This window comes from Sycon ciliatum, chromosome 2, assembly GCF_964019385.1.
Source record: "Sycon ciliatum chromosome 2, ocSycCili1.1, whole genome shotgun sequence".
Taxonomy (NCBI): Eukaryota; Metazoa; Porifera; class Calcarea; order Leucosolenida; family Sycettidae; genus Sycon; species Sycon ciliatum.
Window position 1 is genome coordinate 27,891,414 of NC_088644.1, and position 19,503 is coordinate 27,910,916.

General features: G+C 47.0%; 3 protein-coding genes and 1 non-coding gene across 5 annotated transcripts in view; 2 read left to right on the top strand and 2 right to left on the bottom strand.

Annotated features, from left to right (window-relative positions):
• LOC135809503 (DNA repair protein RAD50-like) overlaps window positions 1–1,859 on the top strand; it is a 36,193-nt gene extending 34,334 nt beyond the window's left edge. Inside the window, exons 44-45 of the mRNA XM_065322863.1 lie at window positions 498–626; window positions 1,433–1,859. Coding sequence (XP_065178935.1) covers window positions 498–626; window positions 1,433–1,493 — 190 coding nt within the window. The 3' untranslated portion in view covers window positions 1,494–1,859. The remainder of the gene's footprint in view (window positions 1–497; window positions 627–1,432) is intronic.
• Window positions 1,860–2,029: 170 nt separating this feature from the next.
• On the bottom strand, window positions 2,030–12,535 carry LOC135809498 (uncharacterized). 2 transcript variants are annotated; one of them, XM_065322857.1, is made up of 12 exons: window positions 12,338–12,535; window positions 11,154–11,403; window positions 9,789–9,954; window positions 9,192–9,262; window positions 8,282–8,344; window positions 7,314–7,453; window positions 6,300–6,396; window positions 5,766–5,918; window positions 5,443–5,479; window positions 5,277–5,406; window positions 3,682–3,847; window positions 2,030–3,065 (listed from the first exon to the last, which is right to left on the bottom strand). In XM_065322857.1, exons 1-12 carry the CDS (start codon window positions 12,388–12,390, stop codon window positions 2,868–2,870), a joined length of 1,524 nt encoding a protein of 507 aa, XP_065178929.1. In that variant the 5' UTR covers window positions 12,391–12,535; the 3' UTR covers window positions 2,030–2,867. The 2 variants fall into 2 exon arrangements, with proteins under 2 accessions (XP_065178929.1, XP_065178928.1); XM_065322856.1 differs by having other exon boundaries at window positions 5,277–5,479; window positions 12,338–12,534.
• Trnal-aag (transfer RNA leucine (anticodon AAG)) lies at window positions 8,488–8,569 on the bottom strand. The gene has a single exon. It is a non-coding gene; the product is annotated as a tRNA-Leu (tRNA).
• A 2,959-nt stretch (window positions 12,536–15,494) lies between the features above and the next one.
• Window positions 15,495–19,111, top strand: LOC135809499 (NADH dehydrogenase [ubiquinone] 1 alpha subcomplex subunit 2-like). Its single transcript, XM_065322858.1, has 3 exons — window positions 15,495–15,713; window positions 16,324–16,430; window positions 18,542–19,111. Exons 1-3 carry the CDS (start codon window positions 15,622–15,624, stop codon window positions 18,637–18,639), a joined length of 297 nt encoding a protein of 98 aa, XP_065178930.1. The 5' UTR covers window positions 15,495–15,621; the 3' UTR covers window positions 18,640–19,111.
• Window positions 19,112–19,503: the final 392 nt, after the last annotated feature.

A 19,503-nucleotide genomic window follows, 5' to 3' on the forward strand; every position in this document is an offset into this window, starting at 1 on the left:
CGTGTAAACAGTAACTGCTACATGTACAGTCATTCCCATTTACGACACCCACTAGTTTAGAAGTACTACATTGCACTACATGTACATGTACATGTACATGACAAACGTCATGACGTCACTCGACTCGCCGCGCGCGCGTGTGAATAAGAACGGTCTGGCTAGAATCAAAAATTTAAGAACTTTCCTAGCCTGCGCTCGAGCCCCTGCGTTCTTCGGCGCCCGATCTTACTGTAGTACATTTAGGAAATTTAGGGGGTTCCACGGAACCCCTGGAACCCCTCCTGGATCCGCCCCTGTGCATGCAAGACCAGCAATCTGCAGTGAGCAGTTTGTATCCTGGTAGTCCTGGACAATTAGACAGCTGTGCAATAGCAATGGTCTAGACTGAGGAATCTGGCCCTGCTATCGCAAGTGCAAAGCAAATTAGTTGTTAAAAATAATCTTCTTGTATATCCAGTACAACATGTCTCACTGGCTGTTATCATTTTACCATGTAGCATCATCAAGGACCGGCAACGGCAGAAGAACTTCCAGCTCGTGATCATCACTCACGACGAGGAGTTTGTGGACATGCTCGGCCGCTCCGAGTACGTTGACTACTATTACAAAGTGCAGAAGGATGACAAGTAAGTAACTGCACGTGCCATCCCCCCACCCCACCCCTGTGTGCTTTGACAAGTAAGTAACTGCACGTGCCATCCCTCCCTCCCCTGTGTGCTTTGACAAGTAAGTAACTGCAGGTGCCCTCCCCTGTGTGCTTTCCTGCTCATTGCTGTGTACAGCGGGTGCACTGATTCTACGTGGTACTCAGTTCTCAGTCACGCTAACATGCATCACACACACACACACACACCTTGAACCTTGAACCTTGAACGCCCATTGCCGTAGCAATGATAGCGATGGCTTCCTCACGCTGAGGCTCTAAACTCGAAATCTGCAGTATGGCGCATGCCGCTTGGAGGTCACCAGGACGACGGAGCACTCTGTCACAGCGGTAGTTGGGGCACGGGATGTCTGGGGCTTCCTTCTCGACCCTCTGTCGACAACACTGAAACCAGGTGGATCTCTCCTGCGCTGTGTCATACCAGTCCGCTTCAGGGAAACCGACGACAGCAAAGTCCGAGGACACAACATCCCGCCAGCGCTTCTTCACACACACACACACACGTACACATACACACACGCACACACGCACACACACACACACACACACACACACACACACACACACACGTTGTGTGCTTGCCTGAAATAGGACGTGGACGAGTACCTTTCCATGCTCCCCGTGGTGAACTCAACTTTTTCATTTTGTTCCTGGATTCCAGGATTGTCTCACTGGAGTATTGGTGCCCCACGAAGAAAGCAATTGCGCTCCCTACAATGTTTGTACTGTTTTTTCTTTTGTTGTTGTCTTGTGTTGCCTGTACTGTAGTCATTGTTCCAAGGTGTGGCGCCGAAGCATTCAGGGTGACGGACAACAGTTAGAGGAATGATTGCTGGAGTTGAACTCTGACACCGTAGTTCCTCATCCGTGCCGAATGAGACTCCCGCCTTGCTTCTGATATGCTACTGCATGGCTATTGTGTGTTGTGTGTTTAATAATAAACTGGCTGGTTTCAGTTTTAAAAACTTGTTTTAATCCTCATTATTTTAACTCGCTTTCATCATACCCATGTCAGCTAATGTGTGGATCTTCTCACAATCCTTTATGCCCCAGCCCTCACATAGACACGAATAGTCTCCCTTTCTATCTATCATGAAACACATGCTATCTTTTTTTTATATTAGTGGTGCTCAGATACCATTTGTGAACATGCGAGTAACAATGAATCCATTTTGGAAGGTACTAGTAGTACATAGTAGTACATAGTTTGTTGGTCTTCAAGACTGTGATGTGTGCTGTGCGTACGGTGGTTGTCTTGCCCATTCTTGTTGCAGGACAACAAAGATGACGCAATCACCGTACGGTGTAAAGCTTGTTCAGTCCAATGGTCTAGCCACGGTTGTGCAAGAGAAAGACATGGCAAGCTCGAGTTCTGGTGTTCTTGCTTTCAAGTCACATCATGAACTAAACATTGGCCAAAGTAAAAATATAGAAAAAGTATTTTTATAATGTAGGAAGACGATGAGCGGAGCAATACTGACTACTTCAAAAGAAGTAGGAACTGATGCGAGCTAAAACTCAACTTGCCTGCACACTACGCAATGATTATAAAGTTCTGATCGAAATGACTGAACCTAAGGGAGGCATGGTGGTTAGTTGTTCATATATTTTTTTAAAGGGAGGCGAAGGGCGAAGAAAACTTAACACCTGCAATAGGTGGTAAAATGAGTGCAAGCTATAACTACTAAAACAAGGTGACGCAGTCGGCGACTCCACCCTGCTTCACAGGTAATAAAAGCTCACTTTCTATACAATGCCATATGTACACAGCTAGCCAAGTGGGAATTGGACAACAACAATGCAGGAGTGCCAATTAAAAAATCTCTCTGAAAAATAGCGCCTGTATTGCAGCGTACAAGAAGAGCTCCCGAAATTGCTATAAATTATGTACAAGAAAAGTAAAGAAAAAGCTTCTTTGAACTAGAATAAAATGAAGAGGAAAAGAAAAGAAAGGAAGGAATAAGGGTCTCAATCCCCTCACGCTCTGGTAAGTCGTTGATTACCTGTATGGTATGCGCTAAACCAGTTCCTGCTTATATACAAGATGCCTGCTGGCTGCAGCTATGAACAGCCAACGTGCTACACACGCACACTTGGGCGTGCCCACACACACACACACACAACCGTGGACACGGCCATGTTCGCTGGGATTCCACGGCATTGCTACGCCGTTGATGATTCCTACTGTTCTCAATCATTAGTACTACACAGACTGCACCACGGTCACAGGCTGTATTGTACGCAGGTCAAGCGGTGCTTTCAGATGGAAGTACTCCAGTATATTGTCCCAAACACTCCGCTTGTACGGGTTGTGATAGCGACCGCCAAACATTCGGAATGCCGGCAAGACGGAACTCGCTGCACACTCATACGTCGTGAAGTTACCGGTGACAAGAAGAACCTGCAGCAGAACGGGAGGAACATGACACAGTCAGTTTACTTGTCCCAGCAGTCATTGCTGCAGCACTGACTGTGCAATGCATACTGTCTGCACTCTGCATACTGTCTGCACGCTGCATACTGTCTGCACTCTGCATATACTGCATACTGCATACTGTACACTGCATACTGACTGCACACCGCATACTGACTGAATACTGTCTGCATACTGAATACTGACTGCATACTGCATACTGACTGCACACTGCATACTGACTGCACACTGCATACTGACTACACACTGCATACTGACTGCATACTGCATACTGACTGCATACTGCATACTGAGTGTGCTACAGGCCTGTGTTAGCATCGCATGTCAACACGGGGAGGAGGCTCTTGTTTGACATGTATCCATCCTTCAAACTGGATAACACTAGCCAATTGCAGTACAAGGTAAGAATGTACTACTTCAAGTACTCACACAGTTCACAAGGGGGACACAGCCAGGCAACGTACCATGCTAGTGAAATTCACCCTGCTCCATGAATTAGTAGAGTCATGTTTGAGTGCAAAGCCTACATTGTAGTGAGTGTCTCATCAACACAGAGCACAGCACGGCCACCACCGTCACTTACATGACCCAACGACAGCAGGTTGAGCATGATGCAGAAGAAGAGAGCGTTAAGGAGGATGATGAGGTTGACGTAGCTGAACGCCTGTATCTTCCAGATGGTGTGGAAGAAGTAGAGCACAATGAAGCCAATCACCTCCAGAGACCAGATGAAAGAGGAGAAATACACCCTGCAACGCAACACCAACACCACAGCAGAAGAGAAAGAGATACGAGGTACACGTACTTGATTGGCACTGATTGCACACAGCCCTGGAGATGGCAGCATACTGTAAGACATGTTATTATAACGAGTCGCAAATTTAACGATTGTCCAAAATTCATAGGTTAACGAGAAGATATGTTAACGATCTTGCAGTATTCTGCCATATCCACACACAGCATATATGAAGCAGTACGGCCTCAACGGATCTTATTATAACGAAGAAATGTCATCCGTTAAAACGTTAGGTTTGCTTCCTCGTTATATATACATGTCTTACAGTAGTACACGGTAGTACACTACATGCTTGGCATCATCGTACTCGCGGGGCAGCTACGGTCAAAGAGAAGCAGTATTGCAGATAACGTTACATATATCCCATCAAATTCCTGGCCCATGCCTGTCCTGTTCATCCAGACAAATACAGTAAGATGATGGCCTTCAGAAAGGGTTACCGTATTTCCGAGGTCAGAGCGGCACATCTATTTCTCAAAGCAGGCCAAAAGCCCTCCCTGCGGCTCAATACCCCGATCTATTCACTTTAGGTTACAAAGTTACCAGTTTGGTTTTTTAAACTTTTTTTCAAAATGGAAAGGCTCGTTTGGGGTGAGTGGGGAGAGTGCAGAGAATGCACTTGAATTGAGTACATTGCCAGTTTGTCACCCATTACTGCACATTGCCACACATTGTCACCTATTGCTGCACATTGCCACACATTGTCACCCATTATCGCACATTGCCACACATTGTCACCCATTAGGCCATCATTTTTTATAGCTATGTTTCGCGTCGTCCGCACGCATACGTTTTGATTTTTTTCGGAAAAAAATAAAAAATCGAACATGCACAGTGAGTGTACGATCGTTCGAGTCATCAGTGTGGACAGGTTGCATACGGCGAAGCTGGGATTCAGAAATGGCCTCTAGCCTAGGCCAGCGTTGGTAAATCGTTTGTTCGGCATCTGGGAGCAATATTCTATGAGCTTACACCAGACCGCATTGATCGCCTAAGCTGAGAGGATGCGTCGTTCCGGAGCTCTTTGCACCGCTGCTGAAGTCTGAGTACAATATTCCAGCGAAGCATAGGCACCATGACCAACGGTTGCCTCCTCTGTCCAAAGTGAATATTTGCTCATGCTGATAACCCAGATGTTGTGCTTCGATGTACGATTTTTCTTTCGAATGTACACCATGCACGAGCTAGCTATTGTGCTATGTACAGTGCATACACCTCTGATGAGCCTTTTTTATTATTTTGCAACTTTTTATTTTTTTTCCACCTCTCGCATATGATTCTGGAAGTTGAACTGACGCGAAACATAGATATAAAAAATGATGGCCTTACGGCACATTGCCACACATTCCTGCACATTGCCACCCATTGCAATATTCACCTACCTGTTATTGTATGCAATGCACCGGTCAAGGTATGGACAGTGGTGGTCGTGGATCAGCACGCAGCGCTTGCAGAACTTGCAGTGCTTGGAGCGCGGCGGCCGGATCACCTTGCACGCGTGACAGAAGTCGGGCAGGGCAAGGATCTGCCGGCCCTGCCCGAGCGTGTGCATCTTCAAGTCCTCGTAGTTGTCCCGGCGCATCAGCTGCATGCCACCAGCACACCGCATGCACACATTACGTAAGCTCTGATACACACTCAGCATACTGGACAGCCGAGAACCTGATGCTCTGATGCAGTCTGGTGATTACGCATTGCATTGTTTAAAGACCTGATGATTCGGATAGTGTTGTGCTGCAGTGTTGGAACTGGGATTTACAGCATTCACTGGAAGAACTCAACTGAGCTGCTAAACTAGTCAAGGAGGCTTACATGCGTCGCACAACATATCCACAACAGTGGCACAATTTACGCACACCACTAGCACTGACCTCATCAATACCCTCTTGATACGCGGCACTGTTGCATGGGACAAAGCCAGGATCGACGCGGCGGATTTTCCAGAACGACAGCCACATGACCCCGCACATCACCCAGAATAGGATGTGTGCGAAAAAGCATTCGTTGAGCGTCAGCGGTAAAATCTGGCCAAGCAAGCAGAGAGCAACGGAATTTAGAAAGCAAACCCACATGACTAGTAAACATCCAAGGTGGTCTTCAGTTCAGTTCCCACACCTACACGACAGCATGCACATGCACAATGGTCAAGTTGAAGTCACACGAATCATGCTCTTCCTCTCCATACAGATCCCAATTCAGGACGGTGTTGCTACCAGAAGACACAGACAGTACAAACAAACGTTGAGTGCATAGACTGAATCAGGCAATGTCCAGGCAACAGCACACACACGTGCACACACACGTGCACGCACACACACACACACACACTGGCTCTCCTGTTAAACATCCACATTGAAGGGCAGGCGCTGCTCAGAGAGTACAAATCACCCATTGAGATTTCTTACTTTGTAGAAGTAGAAAGGATAGCCAATGCAGAATGCCTGGAAGAGGAACAGCTTCAGCTGCTGCTGGTACCGACCTGGGGCACCGAAGAAGAACCCACTGTAACAGACACACAAGGCAAGAAACGGCACTGTCACAACTACTCTACTCTAATCCGGGACTAGGTCCAGCATGATCTAATTGTGTACTAGTATGTGACTCAGAAGCCGCGACGAACTCGACCATTTGAAAATAATTTGAAACTGTCCACCTCTCCACACTGCGCTCTAGGCCCACTTTCTAAACACCATAGCGAGGACGTTCATCCCTGGATACTTCAAAAGTAGATGCTACAGCTATTTCGCTCATTGAGAGCTCCTCGGTGGAGGCAGATAACGAATGAATAGCAGATAAAGGAATGAGTATGTGAGTCATTTTTTTTGCCAGAGTGCCATCTACTGAGCTGTTAGCCTGTACATGCTGCCTGCATAGTTGCACTCGGTGAAATCCGACCCAAAGTGCATATTTGGCGCCCTCAACTTGCACGGCCTCGAAACCTTAGAAGTGGTGCGAACGCGACTGGACCCACACATGTATCACCATAATGCAATCGGAACTGGTCCAGAGCGCCAGTTTTGCACTTTGGGTCAGATTTCACCGAGCGCAACCCTACATGCATAGTGAAACTTTAGCATAGCGTGCCTCCAAGGGACGTAAAAATCAGTACTTTAGAGCGACGAGCTATCTTAATGTCTGTGGTGCCTCCTTTGCACCATGGCTGGTAGCTCGGCCTATTTAGCTCGTAGCTGAACTGATGAGGCCGTTATGGTCGAAACAGCTTGCTGTCTACAGCACTGGGCAAATCAGTACTTCATAAACTTTAGCATAGCGTACCTCCAAGGGACGTACGCATCAGTACTTTATTGCCGAGGTACAGCCCACATCGTGAACAATGGTCTCGGGTATAGCAACAACTCGCAAACGACGACACAATCCACAGACCAGGTGGCCATCACCCTTTCCGACACGGTACTAACGTTGGTGTGAAGTACTTGAACATGCCACCGAACGTCATGCCCTTGTTCTCCAGCATGTCAACGGCGGCCTCGTGCTTTCTCTTCTTGGCAATCATGAGCGGCGTGTTGCCATTCTTATCCACAACCGTCTTGTCCACACCCTGTCGACCATGCAGCAGAGCACAGCACACAACAGCAGTGCATGGGGAAATACTCCCCGGTAGTCTGCAAACACATCACATTTCATCTTGTTCCAGCACTCTGGACCAAAGTTGCGGCAAGATAACAGAAGACAGAAGCAGGATACATACACACAAGCTGTACGCTAAGCTACACTGGCGATTGGAGTCAAACAACACCGTGTCATCTTGAAACATTGGCATATCCTGCAGAGCCATTCTCTCCCAACATCTTCTCAGAGTCCACTGCAACAACTAGGGTGAAACCATCAGTAAAACGGGTACAACATGCCACAACAACACTGGACACAAAGAGACAGGTTGCAGCCCTGAGAAGGGTGTATACAATGCAAGAGAAACGTGCCACAGCGTGAAGAGTGTGAATTTGACGGACAGTGTATACATGTCATGTACATGTAGGTGTAGGTGTAGGCTAACTGGATGCACACACAGACATGTGAACTACACGTACCACACCAGTAGCACTCAGCATACAGTACACATACAGAGTTCAGGCCATCTCTCATAACAACGTTCCACCGTGTGTGTGCGAGGAGGCTGCACAACTCACTGGGCGCTACGCTGTACACTGTGAAGAAGGCGAGAAGGTGAGGAGGTGGGGAGGTGAGGAGGTGGGGAGGTAAGGATGTGGGGAGGTAAGGATGTGGGGAGGTGAGGAGGTAAGGAAGTGAGAGGCTACTACCAAAGAGGCAGCGTCACGCACTCACACTGTCACACATTGAGATTGGCAAGGACATACATACACTATTGGCAAGAACATACATACACCACCATCATCATAAATCTTACATGGTCTAAGAGGCAATCAATCACACCAGGTTTGCCTTCCACGCACGCCAAGTGGAGCGGATTCTGCAGTGGAAAAGGCAGCCAAAAAGAAAAGAGAGCAAAAAAGTTAATAGAAAGTAAACGCTACATCGAGAAAAGAGTGGGCATACCACGTGTGGGCAGGAAATGAAAATTTCAAAAAAGATGAACCCCAGAAAAAAGAAGGCTGGCAGCGGTGGGATTCGAACCCATGCCTCCGGAGAGACTGGAGCCTTAATCCAGCGCCTTAGACCACTCGGCCACGCTACCATTCACATGAAATGAGCTGTCAAACCTGCCCTCAATGCACACACGTACACAACCATGCTTTTTGTACTGGTATGTTCCAGGCAGTGGCATACCGTACATGTATGGCCAAGAATACATAACCCTCCAGAGTGTGCAACGCCTGATCCAGCTCTGCATAGGGTCTTGATCGAGCGTAGTCGGATCTTCTGATGTCATGCGTACACTCCACACCAGCGCAAGGCCTGTCTCGAGGCAAGGCACCGTTGTTTTTGATCCGAGAGTCCCCGCGACTCCCCAGGTTCCCCTCAGATGTGTACGGTGTTATGACGCAAAGATCCGATTACGCTCGACCAAGACCCTATGCAGAGCTGGATCAGGCGTTGCACACTCTGGAGGGTTATGTATTCTTGGTATGGCCTATAAAAGTTTCAAGTTGAAATACTACAATACATGTGGTAGAAACAGAGGTCCTTCATTTGTCTTCAAAAAGGAAGTGCAGATTTTCACCAGTACAACACATAATCCCAGGGGTTGCCTCACAGGATCAGCACACAGAAAAGACGACAACATCTTTCTGGAAAGCGTGGCGGCATACACGTGGACTTCACCATTAGAGTAAGCCATCAGCCAGAATTACACATACCTGTGAACACTTGTCCAATGAGTTGACATCAAGTCCTTTACTGATGAGCACTTCACAGACATCTTGCTGACCTAGCACAGAAGTGAGCAACAGTAGCAACAACTGTGCTAGGCTGACATGCATCAGACAGTTCCAGTATGCACCACAGTACCTGGATCACAACGGTTTGGAGCATGATAGTACATGCCCCCCCCCCCCCCCCCCCACACACACACACATACGACACACACACACATACATACACATACAGACAGACAGACACACAGACACATGCACACACGTACACACACACACTACTACTACTACTACTACTACTACTAAGTACTATGACACAGCTACTCTAAACGGGTTACGCCGCCCTCCACCCAAGCATGGGTACTATGAGGGGCAGTGGCAAATAAAGAGAATCAGCTAGCAGAACTGGCAAAACAGATGAAACAATGAAGTAGAACGGACGGCTGCTGTACTGTAACAACAACCTGACAGTGGCAGTGACAACGACTGAAAAAGAACAGGAAAGAAAAAATGCAAAATTTCAAACACACACACACACAAACGCACACACACACACTCTCTCTCTCTCTCTCTCTCTCTTACCTTTGTACGCTGCCCAGTGCAGGGCCGAGTCGCCGTCATTGTCACGTGCCTGCAAGTTGGCGCCACGGCTCAGCAGGAACAGGACCAGTGTGACGTGATTGTTCTGAGATGCTGTCAGCAATGGTGAGCAGCCTTTTCCGTCTATTTCTTCTATACTAGCACCATTCTGGTAACAAGAAAGAGGGAGACAGGGGAGAAGACGGCTCTTTAAAAAGTACCTGCATAATTATTGGACTGTGAAGTTATGATGGTGACACTGCGCTATCGCCGAACTTATCAGTATCCACATTCACAAGTACTTCAAAGTGGAATGAATCTTTAGAGGGAACCACAGGAGGATGCACCCAGCATGCTGGCAGTGCTCGGGTGCCGTGAAGACAGAGTGTAGTACACAGTACAACACAGTGGAACAAGGCTGATTTGTTGCAACTCTGTTTTCTGCTCAATACAATCACTAGTTTTATCCACTCCCTACGTACTTCTATTTCATTATTCTATTGGTTTGGAGAGGCTCCCAAGATAGGTATCCATTTACCTTCGGAGAATCCGTAAATAAACAATACAATACAATCAAGTCATGTACAATACTAGGCAACCACTGATGATTGTACTGAGCATGAAAATCAAGAGTTGCAACAAACCAGCCTTACTCCACTGTTGTACTGTCATCCTATAGGGGATATTATAGATCGCCTGATCCTAAATATCAACCAGGCTGTGCAACTGCCACAGCACCAGCCTCTGAAACGGAGCCAAGCGAGACACAAGGTAAGTTAGTTCCCTCCTGCATATACAGTCAGAGTCAGACCTCGCTTATCCGGTCCTCTTTAATCCGGATCCCTCGCAAACCGGAAGAAAATAGCTGGTTACAGATTTACAACATACGTGATGCAACCAACATTAACGGTGTTCAGTTATCCGGTTCCCTCGCCTATCCGGATATTGTTTGTGGAAAACGAATGTGTGCGGTTTTAAAAGCGAGGTCTGACTGTACATACCGCAGAAGTACAGTTAGACTCTAACCATCCACATCCACAGAAGACTCTCTTTAAAACGGTCTGTGGGCTACATGGATCAATTCAAGTGCACAGCAATGGTCAGCTCCGCTCCGTGTGCATGAAGTCAGTTCAGAGTGCATGGAATCTGTGTCCAAGGCGCAAATCGCCGTTCTATGTGACAATGCTTGCATTTTGACGTGCATAATGGCATTACGTTGTGGATAGATGCTTGGATAATTAGAACTTTTCCCCAGCAATTCGGGGTTCAAATTATTGAGGATTCCACCTGCACTAAAGTATAAGACATTATAACCAAATAAGCTCTAGTACACTGGACAGCCAAGAACTAATACTTAGAGGCGCTTACTCTCAGGAAGAAATCCACGACGTGCAGCTGTCCCTTGCTGGCCGCCCAATGTATGGGATGCTGGCCAAAGCCCTCGGCACCCTCGACGGGGCACGCTAACTCCGCGCCGTGCTGCAACAGCAGCTTCACCATGTCGAGGCGACCGAGCAAGCTTGCCCAATGCAGAGCCGTCTCGCCCTCCTCGCCACGCTCCATCACCTCGCTCTTACGCGGGCCTTGGGATAGCGCATAATTGAGCGCATCTGTGTCCCTGTATTAAACGTAGAAAAACAAAAACAAAACAAAAAATTCAACCAAAAAAGTCAGCACGGCTTATACACTACTACGATGGTCAAATTAACTGTGATAAACAGGGTGAATTCGTGACAAAAATCTGGGTGCGGCTTGTACTCCAGTGCGACTTATACTCCAGAGAATAGGGTAGGTCAAGTTTTGCTGGCTGACCTTCAATACCCTTAGGTGAAAGAGTAAAGAGAGTCAAGCTTGTTGTTTTCCTTGCCATAACACTATAAGTTTCTCGAGTGCAGCATAACTGTTTTCGGCTTTCCGGTTCCCTCGCCTATGCGGCGATGAAGCTGAAAGAAGCCTAAATTCAAGACTTCTTCCTCTATCCACATATCTGCGTGGAAAACAAACGTGTACGGTTAAGTGAAGTCTGACTACACAGGAGCTAGGAATGTGCTTGGGATTAGTCACACTGCATTGAAGTAATTTTTTCGGATCTCAGCGGGAATTTTAGCAATTTTCGCTCGAGTTCTGTGACGTTCATACACCTTCAGACTGGCTTTTGTAGGCACTCCATAAAGAGTCACGTGACTGTTTAGTATGCACAGATACCGGCATGCTGTGCAATGATCAACCCCATACAGACTCTCTCTCTCTCTCTCTCTCTCTCTCTATCTATCTATCTCAAAATCGAGTAAGACTAAGAAGTAAGAACAACGTTTAGGATTCTCGGACCAACCAATGTACGCATCCCCGATTTGAGCAGTGCTGGTGGCTCCCCACTGCCGAATGGGATTCTATGATGCGATGCATGTACATGTAGTGCTCCTCCGTGGGTGATAATACATACTGCCATGCATGACTGTTTATCGCTAGAATATGGAAATAATATCGGAAAGGAATTTTGATCTGATGAATGGACAGATTTTGGGAAAAATGAGTAACTAAATTAAACTCACGTTTTCTTGACGCTGAGCAAAATACTCACATCCTCGTCTTCGGAAGACGACATGTTTCCACCTCTTCTCCTAAGGTGCCTGTATATAAAATGCTGATCAAACTGCTAGAAGTGAAGATCGCCAGGAAAGAAGGTGGCCTTGCACTCTCAAAACCAGACTGCCACGCGAGGGAGTACATGCGTATTTCAAAAACATGATTCCACGCGTGGCCCAAGTAGATCCTGTTGGGGGTGACGCCTCCAAGGCCACACGCGCACATGGTCATTTGCCCGCCTTTGCCCAGATCTGCAGAGCGCTAGCGCATAGCGTACTAGCGTAGACTCTACGCGCGTGCACTCCGCGATCCGTGCAGCGCGTGCAAGAACTTTTTTTGACCCAAACTCCCCGGCCCGGCCCCCTACCCGGGTCAAAGCAGGCACATGCACGGACAGTCAGTGACAGTAGTTGCTAGTGACAGTGAACTGATCCTGCTAGTGCTAGTCTACGTCTCGAACCAGGGAGTCGACTCGATCTCTCGACCTCGGCGAAAGCCGCCGAGGCTTGTCTTTGTAGCTACAAAAATGTGTCATGTTCATGTATCGTCGTCGTATCGATTATTGTACTACTACTAGTATTAGAGATGTCAGAGTGGTTACGTAATCGCCCTAAAATCGTGTCGCAGGGCTGACCATACCAGCTACAGTCACGCGTGGCACACGACCATGATCCTGCAACAGGCTGAAAAAATCGCGTGGGCGTCCAAGCAGCATACTTCCATGGACTCGTACAGCAGCCCAAGCTTGTTTTTGAAATGTTTGGAGAGGAAGAAGGCGAAGAGCAAAGAGAAAGCCCCTGTTCAGAGTTTGAACTAGCAATCTGCGTTGTGTTTTCGCGAAGCTGCCGTTGAGCCAAAGTAGGTTATTTTCGTTTGGCTTTTTCGGTCCCTGCGCATCGGTGCACGCCTTGGATTCGCTCACCATCGTCTTCCGCGTCCTTGAATTTAGTTTCTTGCAAAGTTTGGTCGCCGTGCTTGCTTGCGCACCATAGTTTTTTGATCTTTTTCTGCGCACCTATGTGAACAGGGTACATATGAGTGGTCTACGTGCGTGTTCAAGTAGTGGTTTCAGTTCTGATGAGAGGCCCAGAGGAACAACGTGATTTGTGCGTTGGATCATCTCTGGCTAAGCAGCTCGAGGTAAACCAAATCGACACGATATCGAATGGACTGGTCTTGGAACAGAGCAAGGTGAAAGATGAAAATAACTGTACAAAACACGTCCCAATGTTCCTGGATTCTCACTGGCGTAGTTGTTCGATACTACATTAGTAGCTTTGCGATAGAGAAACAAAAATGCTTGATTCCGACAAGGTGTTGTCCTTTGCCGTCCATGGCGAGACGAACTAATTAATTTTGTTGCTTGGAGTACGGATTCGTCGTAATTTTTGCACTTTCCCTCAGCACTGCACTTTGTTCCCCATGGCAACCGCTCATGACGCACTGGGCAAGTTGACGGCTTTTGTGCCATCGATTCTTGCTGTTTGTATGCAGTGGTGCATCCCTCAGCACGACAATTAGACTGTGAGCCAGGCACCAAAAATCCTGTTAGAATTTTTTTTCGTTCCGACCTTGAGCGTACCGCAATTTTTTTCCCCAGTTCGTTTCATCTACTCGACTAGATACGAATTCAGCTTGTTGTCACTTCCAAATCAGGCACGAACATGCCCAAATAGAAGGGAGAAACTACTTTTGCCAAATCAATAGCCGCCATCGACAAGAACCAAGGTCACAAGAGCTGGAGCGGACTTCTGTTGCACCACTGACCTCGCAAAAATGTACGGTGGTGCAAACCCAGCCGCATCATGACGATGTTTTTTCGTGGTTTCTATAGTATTGTGTGCAGTGCTAGTGCAGCGCAGTGCAGTGGCAGTACGAACATCATCATGTCAATCATATCAGTGTGCTAGCATGCTTGCTGCTGATCAGTCAAGCTAAACTAAAGGTTTTTGTAATCTGTTGGAGCAGAAATACATGTAGAACGTACAATGTACCTTATCTCCGGAGAGCTAATAACTGTTTCGACCTTTTATACTGAAGTGCTTCAGACTATGATTAATTGTATCTTTCCGCTTGTGTTCTGTACATACAATGGGTAATGTAACTAATGTTTCAAAATAATTATTATTATAGTTCAAATAAACTACAGATCTGTATCTACCGGTATACCCCTGCGGTCCTCTAACGTTACTGGTTACGGTCATTGCTCTACCCTTTGCACTTATAAGTTTGGAAGCAATACAGCAGTACTTACGAAGTAACGTTACATTGATCAGTTATATGAGTGCAAATATACAAATCCTGTATCCAGCAACTTCTTTAATTAACATTATTCTGCCATACTGTACATGTATATATTATAGAGATGTAGAGGGTGAAATGAGCATTGCACCGGATTAAACCAGATTCTCCTGGCTGTTGTTGATGGTCTTTTCCAACCGTTGTCTGGAGAATTCGCTGCTGCTGGGCTTTGTATATTGAATGCCACCTGTTTGTTCTGTACATTATCATTCCTGAAGTGCATTTCGTGGTTGTCGGCACCATTTCATGTGCACTTACCTACCAGTGCATCGTCACTTCGAGTAATATTTAAAATGTGCCCGTACTTTATACAATGCACTTATGCGCAATTCTATAATTTTTGGCCTCGTATAGTTATTTTAACCCAGCTGCAATGACGCTTGATATACATTTCTTCGTCCAGTGCCGTTGCCTGCTGAAAAAAGTAAGAAACACCTTCAAAATAGCATGTTGCTATGTCAGTTGCTATGTAGTTGCTATGGAAACGGAGTATGTTAAGATAATTGCTTATTTTGACTTCCCTGCAAGCTTCCCAAACTGACAACAATCAAAAATGATCTTCTATTAGGTCTCTCCACATGCTAAAAGAACAAAATCGCGGTACACCCAAAGTGGGAACGAAAATCATGAATTCATGCACTTGGCTCACAGTCTAAATGGCGGGTGCCTGTCATCCTACTTCGAGGGCGTATAAATACCGCTTCCATAGCTTGGATTCACCTAAAATTTGACCAGTACGGAGCGTTTTGGATACTGATTCGATTGGTATATCACTCATTCCTCTGGTTTCAAGTTAGATTTTTCGTCTGATATCGCTACTAGTATCCAGCAAAATACTGTCATTTTTCGTGTTTACGTTTGGCAATCCACTGAAAGTATTCAAATAATTGTTCTTGGTTGAATATCTGTTGAAGCGACGCTCGTACAGCCGCTGTGGTTTGGAGAAGACATGGCTAATGTGCTGAAGAAGGGCCTGGCGAGAAATCTGAGGGAGATCCGAATTCACCTGTGTCAGACAGCGAGCAGTAGCAATGGTGTGAGGTAGGATCCAAGTATCACATTATGAACAAACTGACATCAAGCTTGGAGAATGCAGTGTTGAAAAGAAGCAGCGGGTTATAGCATACCGTAGTAGCTAGTATATGTTTAGAAAGTCAAACTGCAGTGATTGCATGTGATCGTCGGCCCACCTCGCTCACCAAACCAGCCATAACAAATTCAGAAACAGATTCCTTTCCTTGACTGAGCAGCTCGTGTACTGCGCTCTGCCCATAACAGGCATCAAACACTCTAGTGTCTAGCAGGCCGCAGTGCCTTTGTGAAGCAGCTACTACACAATGCATATTTGACTATTTGTTTCAAATTTCAATGTTCAGCACTCAGTGAAAAGTTTGTATGCCACTGGCCGTGCACTGCACTGTGCTAGATAAATCCGACACAAAAGTGCGTACTTGGCATCCTGAACTTGCACGGCCCTTTACACCCTGGTGCTGGTAGGAATTCGGAATGCTGCTGGACGTACACATTGTATAGATACAGTGTACTGTACTGGGAACGGGTCCAGGGCGCCGGTGCTGCACTTTGGGTCGGATTTCACCGAGCGCAACTGCAATGCCAGTGTGTGCACTACACTCCGTGTTGCTGTGCGCAGGCAATTCATCGAGGAGAACTATGTGGCTATGAAGAAGGCCAACCCAAGCTTTCCGATCTTGATCCGGGAGTGCAGCGGAATACAGCCAAAGCTCTACACACGATTTGGTAAGAGTCCAGAATGGTTACATGGGAATCAATGCCAGTGCAGCATGTAGACAAAGGTTGCCGCTTTTGAGCAGTTTGTGAGGCGGCAGTACTGTTTTCATTTACACGTCCTGATACAGAAATTCGTGAGCTAGCTTCGGCAATAAATATTGTACTAGTGATGTGCACGGGTTGCCGGGTACCCGTGCTACCCGCGAGGAGCTCGGGTAGACGGGTACAGAATAGTACCAAAAAACCCGAAGTAGCAGATAACATCATGTACAGTGCACGTGTACAAATAATGTAATACTCCGCAGTGTATAAGGGAAGGGGTGCATTGTGGTGTAACCATGGAAACATTACCCGATCGGGTACCCGTGCTACCCGTGGAAAACTACCCGATACCCGAAGAAAATGCTACCGACTCAGCCCTATATTGTACCATTCTGAACAGCTATCGCATGTATGGGCACACATAGGGTCGCCAAAGCCGAGTAGGGGGGGGGGGGGGGGGGGGGGGGGGGGGGACTACCGTACTGGCAATATATGTTGCCGCGTAACGCGTAACGCAGGGGGGTGCGGCGTAACGCGCGACCAGGCTAGTGCGACAAATTTTCGTTGAGTTCGTAACCGCGTGGTAACGCGCGTCCGGCGGGGTGCGGCGATCTTTTCATTGCAGTTTGCACTGCAAAAAAAGGCTGAAAAGTGAAAACTGTGAAAGCACGTGTACCGCGTGGTGAAAAGCAGGGAGTAGTACACGGTATTGTACTACTCCCTGGTGAAAAGTTCAAAACTGGACGCAGCAGGAAGTCCTGACACTCGAAGGCGCATCATTCAGTGGTTGGCGATCTCAATGGTTTCTTCTTTCCCGAGGTCGTTTTGCGAAGAAGAGCGATGTGTTTACCAGTTTCCTTGTGACAATAGAGAGGTTCTGCAAAACGAAAATGTGTACGAACTTTCGCTCTACGTCACGAAGTGAGAAACTTCGCACGAACTTTCGCAACTTTGGACGCGAAACTTGCAGGGAACGCGAAATGAACTTTCGTAGGAAGTTTCGTGAGATTGGGTCATGTCGTACGTGCACTTGGCGCGTGCAAACTACGAAAATGTGCAGAACACAAAGTTCGTGCGAAAATTCGTACACACTTTCGCAAGGCCTGTCGCGAAACTTCGTTCGAACTTCCGTTGTGCAGAACCTCTCTAATGCAGAAGTCTCGCCTTCGGCGTGAAGAAAATCACGCCCAAGGAAAGTGAAAAAGGAAAGGATGAGGAGAGAAAGGAGAAGCGCTCTTCCCCTATGTCACTTTCCTTTTGATGATCTTTTTGTGAACAGATCACTCTGATAGTTAAAATATACAGTCTTCTATTGATATCGTTGTCGCCCTTTGCCGTCGGGTTTGTAACAGTTGGATAGCAACTGAATTTCTGTGCCTTCAATATGGATGAAAAGAAAAAATGATGCGGCAAAAGCAAAAAAATGATGCGGCAATAGCAAAAAAGTGATGCGGCAATAGCAAAAAAAGGACTGCGGCAATATAGAAACCTGTGTAACGGCTCCTGTGCGACTTTGCATGTAACGCCCTGCGTGCGGCAAACATGTGCCAATGTAACGCTTCATGGCCTCACTGCGGCAACATATATTGCCAGTACGGTATATGACCGGCAAAACGCTGGCTCAATACGTTCTCACTGCCACCCGGGTTCGGCCTCATCTCTCTGTGCTGCGCTGGTGAGTTCACAAAGCCGGGACAAAGCAGTGCTGGGGTGGAAGAACAGGCCCAGTACTTGGACAGTGCAGTGCATGCATAGCTCCGCGTGCATGTGCAACACAGTAGTATAGTTGCCCATAGTCCCTAGTGGTTGATGACATGTTGATGTGAAACTTTAAAATAATGTTCTTGTAGTACAGTGGTCCCTGTATAATCCGGCACCATTCGTGCTCCGGAAATTATGCTGGATTAAAACAAATCTGATTTACTGCTGCAATGTGCATGAAGAGGACATTTTGGCTACTGAAAATGGTGCTGGTTTATAAAGGCGGTGCTGGGTTAAAGAGTGACGGCCATATCACTTGAGTTAAAACAAAGCTGACTGTGTGTTGGTGTTGTTTTGTGATTGCATGGCTGGCTCAGCACGGGGAGAGGAGACACATGCTGAGCTGACGGACATGACCAGTGCACAGGTCAACCGGACTCTGCAGAAACTCGTCGACGAGGCACCGCAGGCGTAGGCGAAACTCCGGACGGGCCGGGCTGCGGCCGCCGCCTGATCAGCTATGTACATAGAGCGCTTCTATTTATCATTGCTTGGCAGAGGGGTGTAGTTAGAGACCCTGTGTGTTCTATTCCTTGTGCAGCATTCTACCCATGATTATGTGAATATTATCAGCTCACAGTAGTTTGTTTTGATTTGTGTACTAATTCAAGTAATTAGTTGCTTGTACAGGATTTTGTCAATTATTATTTTAAATGATACATTTCACTTGTAGAAGTGAATATTCTTCATTAGTACTTCAGTAGTCTTGGTCTGATCCGACCCAGATGCGCAAGCCTCGTGGCCTTTGTGGTTGTGTTCTTCTAGTATATGATTATCTTTTAACCACCGAATCATTAGCAGGTACTCTTTCTGCTACTAGCACCACTGTATCACGCAACTTGTGCCGGTGCCCTGTTGGCCAGTCGGGGTAGCCATTCCGAGAAGGACGGTCCTGTTGAGGATGCATGTTGTGTCGACCTAGACCAAGCCAGGGCCGAGATGTTGTGCGGTCACGGGCAAGTGAAGAGTTATGAGGACCACTAGAGTCGTTCTGTTTTTTTGTTTGTTTGAAGTTTTATTTTACATCGCAAACCAAACGGGCATTGCTAATATTATGCCGCAGTGTGGCTCATGAACACGGCGGTCTTGCTGGTTGAATGGAAGACCCCGTTTATCCTGTTCTGATTCGGATGAAGATTAGGAAGTTCTGCCAATTCCCCGCACGCATGGGTACAACTCTCTGATGAAGACCAAAATGAAAGCATGTAATGTTATGCATACACCATAAAATAAGTATCACCGGATTGACCTGCCTCATGGCATGCTCCCGATCCCCGCG

Bases quoted from the DNA above. Each gene is read 5' to 3' on its own strand.
- LOC135809498 (XM_065322856.1), bottom strand. From the start codon at position 12,390: ATGTCGTCTTCCGAAGACGAGGATGTGAGTATTTTGCTCAGCGTCAAG. The intron at 11,404-12,337 runs GTGAGTTTAATT...CGTTTAATACAG, and splicing joins TTGCTCAGCGTCAAGAAAAC to GGACACAGATGCGCTCAATT. The intron at 7,454-8,281 runs GTAAGATTTATG...CATGGTCGACAG, and splicing joins TTGATTGCCTCTTAGACCAT to GGTGTGGACAAGACGGTTGT.
- LOC135809499 (XM_065322858.1), top strand. From the start codon at position 15,622: ATGGCTAATGTGCTGAAGAAGGGCCTGGCGAGAAATCTGAGGGAGATC. The intron at 15,714-16,323 runs GTAGGATCCAAG...TGCTGTGCGCAG, and splicing joins AGCAGTAGCAATGGTGTGAG to GCAATTCATCGAGGAGAACT. The intron at 16,431-18,541 runs GTAAGAGTCCAG...TGGCTGGCTCAG, and splicing joins AAAGCTCTACACACGATTTG to CACGGGGAGAGGAGACACAT.